The following is a 13740-nucleotide window of genomic DNA, read 5'->3' on the forward strand; positions in this document are numbered from 1 at the left end:
ACGCCATGTCCAAGCCAGAGTCCGCTTCTGCACCCTTTCCAAAGGAAAAGACGTTCAGCTCCTACAACAAGGAACAAGGCAAATTTTATGCCCAGGTCCGCCGTGATTACCACCCAAAGGTGTATCAAGCCATCATTGACCACCATACATCCACCGGCGGCGGTCATGACACAATTCTTGATGTTGGCTGTGGTCCCGGCACTGCCGCCCGCGGGCTCGCGTCTCACTTTGCTCATGTCATTGGCCTCGACCCTTCCGAGGGTATGATCAGTACGGCTCGTTCAATAGAAATTGTTTCGTCCACTGCCGAACCCGCCCGTTTCGAGAGATCCACGGCCGAGGAACTCGGAGCAAACCTGTCACCGCCAATTCCGGATTCTAGCGTCGACCTCATTACCGCCGCCAACGCTGCGCACTGGTTTGACATGTCAGGCTTCTGGCCCAGCGCTGCCCGCGTCCTCAAGCCCGGAGGCACCGTCGCGTTGTGGACTAGCGGCGAGATTCGTGCTCACCCGTCAATGCCCAACGCTGCCGCCATTCAGGAGGCATTTGATGAGCACCAGGAGCGTGACATGAAGCCCTACCTTGAGCCAGGCAGCCTGCTTGTGCGAGGTCGCTATGCCGATCTCCCCCTTCCGTGGACCCTGGCGCAGCCCGTTTCCGAATTTGACAGGACAACATTCGTTCGAAAGGAGTGGGACCCGACCGAACAATTCTTTGTGGGTATGCCCGAAGCGGACCTGGACGTGTTTGAGAAGATGATGGCGACGGGGAGTGCAGAGACACGTTGGCGCCAGGCGCACCCCGACGACGTCGGCACGGAGCGAGATGTGCTTAAGATACTTCGCAAGAAGATTGAGCAACTGTTGCAGGAGGCAGGCGTTGAGAAAGGAAAGGAGAAAGTGAAGGCAGCCGTGTATGGCGTATTGCTGTTGGTCAAGAAGCAAGCGTAGCTATCAATCTGCAAGGCGAGATCGTCAAGCCACGCAGCACGAATCGACCCCACCATTTTTCAGTTGTCAGAATAAACATAGCACATTCATTGCCCATCTGTCTTGAGTCCTCCCTTTCAACTGGATGGAATTTTTCTCAACATCTACTATTCTGTGCGCGTGTTAGAGACCATTTTAGAGCATTGATTAGAGCAATACATACCACAAACGGAGTCAGGAGAGTGTTTGCTTGCCTTTCCGAAAGGCGACAATGCATTTTCCAAGTCTGGTGCCCGACTAATCCTAGGAGGGGGACCGAGTTAAAATGGTCAGTCGTCATTGCGCTCATGAGCATTTTGAAAATGCTGCTGCTTGCTGGTTCATTATCGACGATGTCCCTGCGCATCGATGTCAGCGGAGGGTAATAATATCGGATCAGAATCGGAGATGTTCCGCAAGGGCTATTAGCTACCTGACCAGCACAAGTCCCGACTCAAGGCGACTCAGCTCACTCCAGGCTTTTAGATCATCGCCAAAGAGGACAAATTGCAGTCCGACTTCACCACGGCTTGAATTTTGTTTGTCGGGGGCATTTGCAATGGGCCATATTGAGTTGTCGGCACGAATATTGGATGTCCATGCTCCATCCGTTAAAATGTAGACATTGAGCGGTTCCCATCCCACCTGTTCGGAGAGGGTATGTTGCGGTTGATTATGGCCAACTTTGAAGATTTGTTGAAGTCGAATATGGATGTCGCTTTGCCCTTCTAAATGTGCTCCATCTAGGACCTTCACAAGGCCCGTCGAAGTTTTGGATGAGCATTTTCGGTCGCTTCGCATAAAACACAGCTCCATAGGTGGCTTTCTTGGCTGCTTAATGATATATGCCATGGCGTGGGGACTGATTTGACATGTTGCCAATACTTTTCCATCGATTTCGCGTCGTCAATCAGGAAGATCGGGAGCTACTGTCAATAAAGATCCCAGTAAAAGTTCACGTCTTGTGGACGTATATGACGTCTTGACCCTAGATCATAAAGACAGCTGTGTGTTACCCCAAGAGAATCAACTAATGTTGCAAACCCACTTTCTGCTTTGAGAATTATCTGGTCTATATCTTTCGCGGTTAAGTTGTGGAGGGAATCTTTTGCTGGGGCCAACGACGAGGCTGTGGAGCTGGAAGGTCGGAAATGGCGAGGTTCATAGCGTGGATCTGTTCTGAAGGACTGAAGAAGAGCGACTCCATCGGCGTGGTTTGGCAGCAGTTCCTCACCGGCGCTCGCTCCCTGCAATAACTCTGCAACCCTCTTGTGTCCGCGTTGTAGTTCTGCACGCAGCGCATTGCCGAATTCTCCTCCCAAGATGTCCACGTCCGCACCGCTATCTAGCAGTATTTTGACTGTCTCATGATGACACTCCGCCGATGCTGCTTGCAGAACAGTATGATAGAATCCAGCGACCGCGTTCACTTCAGCATTCTCCTTCAGCAGCATCTGGACGATGTCTGTGCGGCCTCGTGCAGATGCGGCTTGCAGTGGACTCCCATAATTACCCTCCGTACGCATTGACATCAGCCCCCTTGCTCAACAAGATCTTCATTACATTCTCATGACCAGCGGATGCTGCGGACTGCAACGCATTGCCAAATCCACCACCTCCTGTGTTCACGTCAGCATTATTTTCCAAGAGAATCTGCACAATGGTTTCATGGCCTCTTGTTGATGCTGCTTGCAACGAATAGTCAAACAAACCGCTTCGGACATTTGGATCGGCTCCATGGCCAAGCAGCATGAGAACAGCGTTCTTATGGCCATTCAACGACGCAGCGTATAATGAGTTATTGTATTTGCCGCCATGGACATTCACATCAGCGTTCTTGTCCAACAATAATTCTATCACGGCATCGTGAACTCCTGCAGAAGCTGCCTGTAGTGCACTGTCATGAAGCCCACCACGAAGATTAGCATCCGCCCTTGCTTCGGGTAAAGTTTGAACCACCTTAGTGTGCCCATGCAGCGCATTGCCATTTTCTCCGGCAAGAATATGGATGAGAACTTGGCGTTCAATGTCATCATACTCAGCAGCGAGAAGCTTTCTCACAATCCAGTCGAACCCCAGCAGAGATGGATAGTAGAGCGGAGATGCAATGTGTTCCAAGTCAAGATGGAACTTCACTTCATTCACCTAGGGCTCTCCAGATCGCGCAACCTTACCCAATTGGAAAAAGAGCCATTTTGATGATCGAATAGTTTCAAGACCAATCCCTGGACATTATCTACTGTGCTTTGCGATGTAAGGATAGTATGCATACCAGGAGGAGGCAGCAAAACGGGCTAGTGGATGTTCCTCTAGAATGCTTCTGTCTAGCCCTCTGCTGCTTAATCCTGGTTCGAGCAAGCATACTAGGCAGATGCGAAGAATATCCAGGTTCGCTGAGCTTCGTTGTAACGCGTAAATTCTTGCTTTTTGCTGTTTTATGCGGTCTGATTCGATGTATTCTTGGACTGAAAAAAGAGCGATGTGTACCGTCAACAATGTAAGGCAGTCATCTTCGTCGTCAGCGTCTGGTGAGCCTGTGAAGTCACTTTCTGCAGTATTGAAAGCCAACAATCCAGGACATATTCTTCGCAGGTCATCTGCACTATGCAATCGTCGTCGTCGATCCAGCCATCCCGAGCCGCTGAGATCAACAGCAATTCCGTCCATGAGCTCAGGTACAGCTAAGGGGCGAACAGACAAACAGACCGAGGTCAGAATTCGTTTAGTTTAGCGTCTTACACATAATCCGAATCGATGGTGGAAAGCATTCGCTCGTAGGTCTCGTCGAGGGTTCGTGGTAGGGAGGCCAGGCATTCCTCAAAGCGGTATTCACTTCTTGGGCAAGATCTGAAATTGGCATTCAACCCAGCGGAACCTGTGTCATTGTCAGCGCAACGCGCACAAAACTCACAGATCCATACTCCTTCCACTTCGCCTGACTTCTCAGTCAAAGCTTGACGAATCTTGTCGTGTGTTGCAACCAATCTTGCATGTCAGGATCATCTCGTAATTGGCCAGAAATATAGTTCGCAATATCCCGATCGATGTCTTCATTATTCATAGCAACTTCAACTGTGTCTTCCGAGGCTGTTGGAGTCTGGGAACCAAATTATGCCCGGCGAATGTCCAACGCATCGCGACTTGTCACTAACAAATGCAGCCCAGGCAGATTCCAACCCCGAATGGCCCTCAACGATCTCAAAACATGAGGGCGTTTTTCAGACGGAGGAATCTCATCTAGCGCATCAATAAAGAGATATACATCTGTGAACCTCCGTATCAAATGGTGGAGATACTCCAGAAGGATTCAGGATGGAGGCATGGTATCAGGGTGCAAAGTATGCAACTCCGTAATGTCGGTATTACCCTCTGGAACTTGACCAGAGAGCTGTAGAAACACTGCCCGCAACATTGGAGACTCGTCTTGTATGGGCTCATCGTCAAAAGTGAAATAGAAAAAAGCGATACCTTTACGGGCGTCCGATCGTGTGTGGAGGAAAGCATGCTGGATCGCTGTTGCGCACAAAATGGACTTCCCGCGCCCTGCAAATCCATTCAGCCAGAGGAATGAATTTGGTTTCGTTATCCAGTTAGTGAAAAGAGGCCCTTCCACAAACCATGCACCAGTGTCGAGGTATCGCTTGGTGCACATGGCATTGTGATTGATGCTGGCGTCCGGTGCTCTGAGCCAACTGCGTATCTCCAAGGAGATCACACCAGCTCTCACAACTTCAATGAGCATCTTGACGTCGCGAACGCTGTTATGTATTATTTGCTGATCCCTCAATTGCAGGACTCCAAGAGAAACGTCGACATTTTCAGGTATTTCATCGATATCTTCGTGAAGCTTCTGTAGTTCGCTTTTCCGGAACGGATAAGCTAAGCGACGACCGGCTACCTTGACTTTGCCAGCGATTCCGGGATCAGTGGCTTTCTTAAACTTCTTGCTCTCTTCCTCCAGCTCTTGAATAATTTCCAGACATTTTTCTAGTCGGGATTCGATATTCGTCACCGCAACCCTTTCTGCCTCTAACAAGGTGCGAGTCTGCAGCGTAGTCTGAAGTAGCCAAAATGTGGCCCGGAGACTCTCTAAGTTCCGGGTAGTTCTGTCCACATCGGCGTCGTGATTCCTGTAGGCAGTATAGAAGTCGATATGAGAGATTGGCCAACCTGGAGACCGAGCGAAATAAAGCCAGCTGCCCCTGCCGCAAACGAGAGCGGGTCAGTCATGTTGCTTGGGACGACCAGAAGCAGCAATGGGCAGTTCTGGTCGAGCTTAGAATTCGGGATGTCACGGAAGGACAGTCTTGGACAGTCCTAGGAGAATGAATGGAGTCAGTGTGAGAGAAAAGCCACAGCCTTCCACCCAGCTGGGACAGCCCAAGACAGCTCGGGTCCTTTGCACTACTTGTTACAAGTGCTGGCGAAGGTACCAGCGAGCCCAAGTAGGTATCAATTGCCAGTACGCGTCAGGTGAGCAAGCAAGGCGTTGGGTCACGTGGTATCACGTGGGCAGCTGCGCGGGGCGATATCTGCTTTCAGATCAGCCGCCGGCCGTGCCCCCACCACCCACCAATTCCCTTCATCAATAAATCTAATATCCGACAGCCTTTGGGATTCGATGCAAGTTGTCTGGGAGGCGGACACGGCGGCCTTCGCAAGCCGCAAGAGAGCCGCTCGGGCGTGTCAGAAATGCCGCGCCGCGAAGAAGCGCTGTCATCACACCTTTCAGCGCCCGCCAGAGCAGCAAGCAGATTCTGACGGGCTGGAGAGAGTCCTGCCCAATTTGACACACAAAGAACCCATCCGCTTCGTTGGAGATCTGAATCCCGAATCCATACTCACGGACTTGTCATCCAGGAAACAGGGCACACAGAGGATCAGCCGAGTAGGTACCTGGGTTGAACAGTCTCGCGATCTGCAAAACGGACTCCCTCCAGAAGACCTTGGCCCACCGCCGCCACAGAAGTCAGGAGACAAAACGCCACTCAACGTTGAGAAGTATGGCAAGGTTGAAGGTGGCCGGAGGACCCTGACTGGCCATCAACGAAATTACTTGCAAGCCGTGGGCGCCTTTCGAGTTCTGCCCAAAGCAACTCAGGATGCGCTGGTTACCACTTACATTGCCTGTTTTGACGGGCTTTTGCCCATTCTGAACGGCATTAAACTACTTCGGGACTACACCGAAGGACGGTGTTCGATATTCCTTATGCAAGCGATATGCCTTGTCACCTGCAAGACCGAGGAGGCTGCAGCGTATCTCCGGCTTTACGACGATGGTCCACTTCTCGACCCCATCCCATTTGCCCGGAGTTTGCATACCGGGTTGGACGCCGCCATGAAGGCTGATCTGGAGCCTGATAGAGTCACCAAAATCCAGATCCTGACTCTGATGCATTTGCACAACGATGGACCAGGAGGCATCGAAGAGTCCTCACTCCATTTGTCGCAAGCTATCCACGACGCATGGACGGCCGGACTACACATCCACACACCGGGACGATCTCCGAAAGATCAATCAAGCATGCTGTGGTGGACCATTTGGACCCTCGACAAGATCAATGCCTGCCTCGGTGGGCGGCCGATCGTGATTGCAAATCGAGACATCGACATCACACGCCCGCCGCTCGAGAGCGGCGTTCCCAGAAGTAATGTCATCAATCTGTGGTTGAGATTGGGGGATCTTCTCGACGAGGTCATCGAATTTTATAGACCGACAGCAGACCCGGAGTGTACAGGATGGGAAACCGAGTTCCCGCCTTATCGGTCACTGACTGAGGGTATCGATTTATCCTTGCTTCCCATCTCCGAACAAAGTGAGTGAACGCTGCTGGTCATCTAAATCTCGTTCCACCTTCGTCGCATACCTTAACCCTCTTTCTAGGTATCCTCGAAATCTGCTATCACGTCATTTGTATTCTCTCCTGTCGTGCCGGCGGCCCCTCTACCACCTCCTACACCCGTCGCATCTCCGCGGCAGACCGGATCCAAGAATTGCTCTCCAACGGCCGCCACACATCCCTTCTGCCCATTCCCCTGGTTCCCTATGCGGTTGGTCTTGCCCTGACAGTCACATACCGCGGTCTCCGTGACAATGCATTCGAAGATAGCGACCGTGCACAGGCCGATCTCGCTACGCGATGTGAGACTTTGGAGGCATTGAGCATGTACTGGTGGACGGCAGATGCGATGGCCAGATTAGGGCGGAAGGCGTTGAAGTCTTTGCAGCAGACGGGAGTGAGGAAAGCCAGCGTGGCCGGGATCGTGAGTGCGATGGAAGCGGAGGTTACTGCGTGCAAGTTTGGACCGTTTGAAGCGAAAGGACATCATGGAGGAGGACATCATCATTCTCACAGTTCCTCCACGCCTGCCGCAACTCTTAGCGCAGCTGCCACGACTATGACAAAATCAACGTCTTCTAGTGGTGGTGGTGGGTCGAGAGGAAATGGGTTACATGTCCTTTCCGATGCAGCAGCTACGCACTCGACTGGAACAACCACGAATCTGGCTTCCTCGCCCTCCGTTGGCAGCGGCAACGGCAAGTGTCGCGGGAACGCCGCGATCGCCAGGGCGGTGTCCAACACACCCGCATCGCTCTCAGCCACATCTCCCAAGACAACACAGTCACAACAGTTCAACAACAACAACAGCAGCTACGCCTCGGGCTTCAGCCAGATCCCACCCGAGTCTGCGTTCCAGTACCAGAACTACAACAAAAGCACGCGATTTCAGACATCATCCGCCCTTAATAGCTACAGCTACAGCCATCACAATCCTCTCGCGCCGACATCCTCCTCTACGACAGCAGGAGGAGCAAGTGGAAGTGGTGGAGCGTTTACGTCGCTCGACGTGCCATCTTCGTTCGGCCCGGGCATTTACGACCCGCAATTCACGAACCTGGACGAGCTGTTCGACGGCTTCTTCGACCTCAGTATGCCGACCATCTTCCAGGACCCGCTCTTCGATGGCGACGCCTTCCTCAACGCCGACCTCGACTTCGGCATGGATCCCGGCCTCGCGACTATCGAGGGCCTGGGCTACGCCACTGATGTCACAGGTGCTGGCGCCGCGGCCGCTGGCGCATTGCATGCCAGATCAGGATCGACATCGGCACCCCCATCAGCAGCAGCGGCAGCAGGGTCTGGAGGACCTGGAGGTCCTGGGAATCCCGGCTCATCGACGCCCAGAGCATCTACAGGCACGGCGTATCCGGAGATCACTATGCACTAATTCTCCCTGTGGAGTGTCCTGGGTCTCCTATCCCCTAGTCTAGTCGGATGGTTTCGCACAGGGTCAGATTGAAACAAGGTACAGTTGCATTCTTCTGGATAATGGCGTCCAATTGGGGGGAGTTCAACGTGACGATGCATTGGTATATAAAAGACAGAGATGACGAAGGCACTACATAATTCTACTCCCTGTGACAACGAACATCCACGCTTTCTACTGAGCCTGCTTCGTCAATCGACAGCTCCAGCTCCGACACCAACCCCCCATCTTCCAACCTGTAACATGGCCTGCTCCCCGCCCTCTGCTAACACGCCTCTGCCCTCTCCAAGCAATCTCTCAAGACAGAGCCAGGGATCCCTTCCTCCGCCCCATTTGAGAACCTCCTCTTTGAACCTCTCCCCACTCGCACGATCAACCGCGCCATTGTTCTCGCCGCCGCGAAATACATTCGTCCAGACCCGTCGTGCGATCGCTGTGTCGAAGAGGTATGAATAGTAACTTGCGCCATAGCCGTGGAGGTGGCCGAAGAAGCCTTGCCAGGAAGTGCCCCAGGGCTCAGGAACGGAGCCGTGCTTGTTCCACACGTCGTAATATACAGCAGTAGAATCATACCGCCCGCTCCGGAGGGCTTGAACTGGCCCGTCTCCGTGGTACACTTGATCCAAGATACTCATGAGAATCTGGCTCTCATTGTTCCACGCGCCCTGCCTAGAAGCTTCCTTTGACCCTTCTTGGGCCAGTACCTTGAGCATCTCATCGGGCATTGCCGCATCGGTCTTCCAATGTCTCGCAAAAAGCTTCAACACTGCCGGGTCAGTTGCGAAGTTCTCCATGAGGACAGAGGGGAGTTCGGAGAAATCAGTTGCGACCCGCGTCCCCGATATGCCTTGCATGGAGGTGCGGCCCAGAACGCTGTGGATAGCATGGCCCATTTCGTGGAACAACGAGACAAGATTGTATTGAGAGAGGAGAGCTGGTTCGCCGGGGACGCTGGAGTGTGGGAAGCCGCAGACAAGAGCGATAATGGGGATTTGGTGATGAGAAGTTACGCCAGATATCGGGTTGGTGCTGAGAAGTGTCGGCATGCCGTTGTTCAATGCTTCATTGCGTTCTTCGCATTCGCGAATCTCTTCCTCTGAGATTTCTCGCGAGCAGAGAAGCGTGAAGTGAGCAGGATGACTCTGTTTTCCAGGCCGCGAGAACAAGTCACAATACATGGTGGCAATATGCTCCTGGTTCTCGGTGTACACGTCCAACCGCCTAACGTCAGGATGCCAGACTTCGCCTTGCTTGGTCTCTTTTGGCACAAATCGGACGCCATACAGAGACTCAAAGAGGCTAGACAAACCCTGCATCACATGGCCTAGTGCAAAGTAGAGTTTGGCACTTTCCTGCAGACGCGACCTTGATGTCCGCGGTCCCGATGCTCCCTCCAATTGATCTAGTTTGGCCAGGAGATAGTGGTGATCCCACGGATTCAATCTTTCGGCACCTTGGTGCATCTTGCGCTTGAGCTCCAATAGCGGAGCAAGCTCCTTCTGAACATGTATCTTGTTGTTTGCATTGACCGATTCCAGAAAATTATTCACAGCTTCTGGCGTCTTGGCCATTTTCTCTATCAGAGTCATCTGAGCGAAGTTGTCGAAGCCCGTCAGCTTGGCAAGCTGGGCTCGACGTAGAAGCAGTTGTTCAAGTGTTGCAATGGTCTTCTTGGAGGCGCTTCTCTCGGCAATGTACATTTCTTTTCTCGTCGCAGCGTCTTTGACAGAGGTAAGAACCATTTTGGACCATTTGCTCGACACTGGGATCTGCGCTCTTTCATGGTTTTTGAAGCCTTGAACCAGCGTTGGATCGATGCCGTCCAGCTGGCGCACGCTGAATGACACATAGTCCCTTGCATGATCCATCTGGTTGATGAAATCGGTTCCTAGCTGCACGATTTCGTTGGACAACGAGACAAATTGCTGCCTCTGCTTATCGGGCAGGTGAATACCCGATTTCGCAAAATCCCTCATCAAGAGCACGGCAACCATCTTTTCCTCTTCATTCCATTGAGACCGAACTTCGGGCATGTCCCAAGCCTTCTTAAGCTGCTTGTTTAAACCAGTTGTCGTATTGAGCTCATTCATGTACTGGAACATGAGTGAATACGAGGCAGACGCCGCAGCGGCCACATCGTCGCTCGGATGGATGCTCCTGATGAAGTCGGAGAGATCTATAACTCGACATAGCAAGTCGCTGAGTCTATCAAGATCCTTGGGTATAACTTTGTATTGCTCGACCGTAGAAGCGGCAAGCGTCCTCTCTACCAATCTCTTGCATTGTATCACGGACGACTCGGCAAACTTTTGAAAACCTTGGGGGAGGGTCAGGAACGTGTTTCCTATCAGGCCCGAGCTTCGGGTGGAGGATGTCTTTGAGAGAGTCTTTTGATTGAAAACCTCACGGAGGAGAGCATTGTCGCTGGCGCTCTTGGAGAAAGGAGACGCGTGAAGGGAGGTAGATTCGTAGGTGTTATCGTCGGCCACGGCAATGCCGGCGGCGGTAGAATTGCATCTCTTCTGCTTGCGCAGGCATCTGGGGCAGGTCCATGGCTGCCGCCGCAGGGCCTTATGCATATTAGACAGTCGACGTGAGTGAAGTAAGCATGTGTTGCCCGTGTAATGCATTGACTGATGTTACATTGAGCTGTCGACTTTGTTTATCTCTCGGCCTTGGTCTTGGCAAACGGCAATGACGAAGTTCGCGCAGGAAAAGCAAATGCAAATGCACATGCGCAAAATTCGGCGAGCTTCGCCAACGCCAGCGCCAGCGCCAGCGGGATCGAAAATCCTTGTCCTCGGCTCATTCAACCCTGGGCCCCTAGCGAACAGGGGCAAAGCAGGGGGATGACATCTCACAAAATCAAGAGGGGCCAAGACTTCGAACAAACGAGATGCTTCAGCACCAAGCTCGATTCTAGACCTTCAACTGGGTCTCAGACTCCGAGTTTACCGCAATCCAGGTAAGTAATTGTGCAAATATGTGCTCTAAAGTCTACACGCTCTCGCCCCGGATGGATCATCGGCAGCGGCGAGCTCGGATCGGTGTAACGTTGCCACTCTTGGCGGGTCATACGTATATGGGCCAAACTATTATTAGATCTCGATCACAACCTCTTTTAACGCGTGGACGAGAGGATTTCCCCCAACACTGTCCAGTTTTCAATGTCGACACTGCGCTCCGGTAGCCGCAGTGTAGAGCTCCGGCTTCCTCAAAGTTTGTTCAATCAAAATTGGCGCTCGCAACACTCAACAGTCTAATGGCCACTGAAGCGGCTGCGAGGAACATCGAGTCCGAAGCGAACAAAACGAAAACTCCAGAGGACACCACGCAGGAAGAAAAGCGTCGAAGTGGCTGTGAAAGAGAAAAATTTCTTCCGGAATCAGATTGGGTCACCTTATTAGGAAGACGTGGCCGTTACAGCCCGTTACAGCCCGGTCGGTTGAGAAACAGTCTGCTCGCCGGGGTTGGATTTCTTGAACTGGGAAACGCAGGAGACTTCGCTGCTAATATCTGGAACCAAGTCCCAGTAAAGAAATGGGTCGCCGCACTCATGGCCCTTGGAGCAACCTTGGCCCTGGCGACCTCCCTTTTCGCTTTCAGAGATGTCACCCTGAGCTGGCGCAATATCCAGGTCTTGAGAGCGGAGAGGTCCTACCTGAAGCGAGAAAGAGCTCGATACCGCAACAATAAGACTAGTTTGCGGAGTGTGGACGCCATCCTAGGTGTCAACTTCCGAGAAAGTGGCACTGAGCTGCTGGATCGGCTCATTGTCGATGTGCTGTTAGGTTTTGGAGCCCTTCTCGTGAGCGTCGGAACCTACATGGCCATTGGTGGTGCGAATCCTTCCGTATTCGCCGCCAGCAACCTTCTGTCAGGTTACATTGGGAATGCTGCCGGAGCACTCTACGGTCTTGTCAATGCAGGGTGGTCCATCTATGTTTCAATACGAGCCTATCGACACCGGTCCGCAGGACTTGCCGAATTGGAGTCAGATCTGGCCAGACGTCTGCTGCGGCTCCGTACGCGCAAAGTTCAGACTCACGCATTGATACTTGCTGTTACTGGCCTCGCTGCAGGCGCAGGAGGTCTCATCACTGCCACCATGTGGTGGGGTTATATCATCCTGATTCCCTGCATTGTCTCAAACATCTACTGCAATTGGATGTGGCGGCACCAAATAGGATATGAGCGACCCATGGCCGGCAAAGTTGTCCAGATCGACAAACAGTCTCTAATCAAAGAGTTGGAATACGTCGACTTCATGAGCAAATGCCTAGGGAGCGGAGCACCATCAAATTCTCGCAAAGATATCATATTTCATGATCCCACATCGATCGCCTCGGTCGTTCAGTTCATGATCTCGATCGACATTTTCGAAAGCTTCTGCATCCGTGTTATGCGCGAGCCGCGGCTATCTGCAGCCATTTCGGAAGCGTCAGAGGGAAGTTTGACGATCTGCGAGCAGACTTTTCTGGACCTGGACCAAAAGAATCTTCCGCTGGTTTTGGAAATAGCAAAGATACATGTCAGCGAGAGAGGGCTAATACAGTTGCATTACCGACAGAGATATTTATTGGAGACTCTGGGGTGTTATCTTCGCGTACAGGACGGGACGGTTGCTCGCAAAGAGCTCGACCATCCCCCTCCAAGAGAGCCGGTATAACAAGGGTATAATGAAAATTAAAGACCCCATCCATGGTCACATCGTGTCAAGAAGTGATTGGATCGTTCGACGAAGCTGTGCTGTGTCGTGCCGTACCACCCAACGTAGATATGCCTCTGTTTGAACGGGCATTATTGCATAAATTCCCAGCCTCGCAGATCTGCTGTCTATACTGGTACATATGAAGGACACGTAGAACACACCTTTGCACCTCGCGTGGACGTGCTGACCTGGTCGTAAGTCCCCCCCCAAAAACGAGCGGCGGATACTAAGTGTGAGTTGCTATGCCTTCCCATAGCAGTTATCATGAGCATGGCTAGAATCATAACCTTTCCATTATCCTATTATTTTATTACAAAGACAATCTCTATTGTGTTACTCGCTCCAGAGCTGGTTCACCAACAGGCGGGTCCAGCGAATGCAGTCCGGAGGAAATATGATTAGCGTTAGAGACCATTCTGAGAAGGATGGTAGAAAGTTGCGCAATCAACAAAAGAATATTATGTATCCTGCCCCCAAGAAACTGTATACCCTACCACTAAGCAACAACAAACCTTGATAGTCTCAGCGCTCCTCTCTGAAGACTCCAATCGCACCTGTTTGTCCACTCTCATACGGATCCTTACCTGAACCCACCAGAATCTATAACCACCACTCCGAGCACTCCTTGGCGGATCACTCTATTTGAGGTGCAGGAATATCTGCTTCACAAAGTCCAGAAGGCGGTGTGTATAACAGCTGGGGAAAGATGGTTATTTCTCACTAGAAGGCATGCTGTGCCGCAATGCCTATACCTCCGAATGACTGGTCGGCGGCGATTTAGTTGAGCTC

The 13740-nt window shown here is 52.0% G+C and overlaps 6 protein-coding genes across 6 annotated transcripts; 3 read left to right on the plus strand and 3 right to left on the minus strand.

The window, feature by feature from the left end:
* Window positions 1-5: 5 nt before the first annotated feature.
* Z519_09144 (uncharacterized protein) lies at window positions 6-953 on the plus strand (the record flags this gene model as incomplete). Its single annotated transcript, XM_016766869.1, has 1 exon — window positions 6-953. The coding sequence occupies one exon, from the start codon at window positions 6-8 to the stop codon at window positions 951-953; it is 948 nt and encodes a 315-aa protein (XP_016617167.1).
* A 1527-nt stretch (window positions 954-2480) lies between these two features.
* Z519_09145 (uncharacterized protein) lies at window positions 2481-3638 on the minus strand (the record flags this gene model as incomplete). Its single annotated transcript, XM_016766870.1, has 3 exons — window positions 2481-3116; window positions 3146-3215; window positions 3244-3638. The coding sequence occupies 3 exons, from the start codon at window positions 3636-3638 to the stop codon at window positions 2481-2483; spliced, it is 1101 nt and encodes a 366-aa protein (XP_016617168.1).
* A 640-nt stretch (window positions 3639-4278) lies between these two features.
* Z519_09146 (uncharacterized protein) lies at window positions 4279-5201 on the minus strand (the record flags this gene model as incomplete). Its single annotated transcript, XM_016766871.1, has 2 exons — window positions 4279-5101; window positions 5185-5201. The coding sequence occupies 2 exons, from the start codon at window positions 5199-5201 to the stop codon at window positions 4279-4281; spliced, it is 840 nt and encodes a 279-aa protein (XP_016617169.1).
* Window positions 5202-5592: 391 nt separating this feature from the next.
* Window positions 5593-8201, plus strand: Z519_09147 (uncharacterized protein; the record flags this gene model as incomplete). Its single annotated transcript, XM_016766872.1, has 2 exons — window positions 5593-6787; window positions 6856-8201. 2 exons carry the CDS (start codon window positions 5593-5595, stop codon window positions 8199-8201), a joined length of 2541 nt encoding a protein of 846 aa, XP_016617170.1.
* Window positions 8202-8431: 230 nt separating this feature from the next.
* Z519_09148 (uncharacterized protein) lies at window positions 8432-10819 on the minus strand (the record flags this gene model as incomplete). Its single annotated transcript, XM_016766873.1, has 1 exon — window positions 8432-10819. The coding sequence occupies one exon, from the start codon at window positions 10817-10819 to the stop codon at window positions 8432-8434; it is 2388 nt and encodes a 795-aa protein (XP_016617171.1).
* A 683-nt stretch (window positions 10820-11502) lies between these two features.
* Window positions 11503-12909, plus strand: Z519_09149 (uncharacterized protein; the record flags this gene model as incomplete). The annotated part of the gene is made up of 1 exon (XM_016766874.1): window positions 11503-12909. One exon carries the CDS (start codon window positions 11503-11505, stop codon window positions 12907-12909), a length of 1407 nt encoding a protein of 468 aa, XP_016617172.1.
* Window positions 12910-13740: the final 831 nt, after the last annotated feature.

This window comes from Cladophialophora bantiana (assembly GCF_000835475.1).
Source record: "Cladophialophora bantiana CBS 173.52 unplaced genomic scaffold supercont1.14, whole genome shotgun sequence".
Classification (NCBI taxonomy): domain Eukaryota; kingdom Fungi; phylum Ascomycota; class Eurotiomycetes; order Chaetothyriales; family Herpotrichiellaceae; genus Cladophialophora; species Cladophialophora bantiana.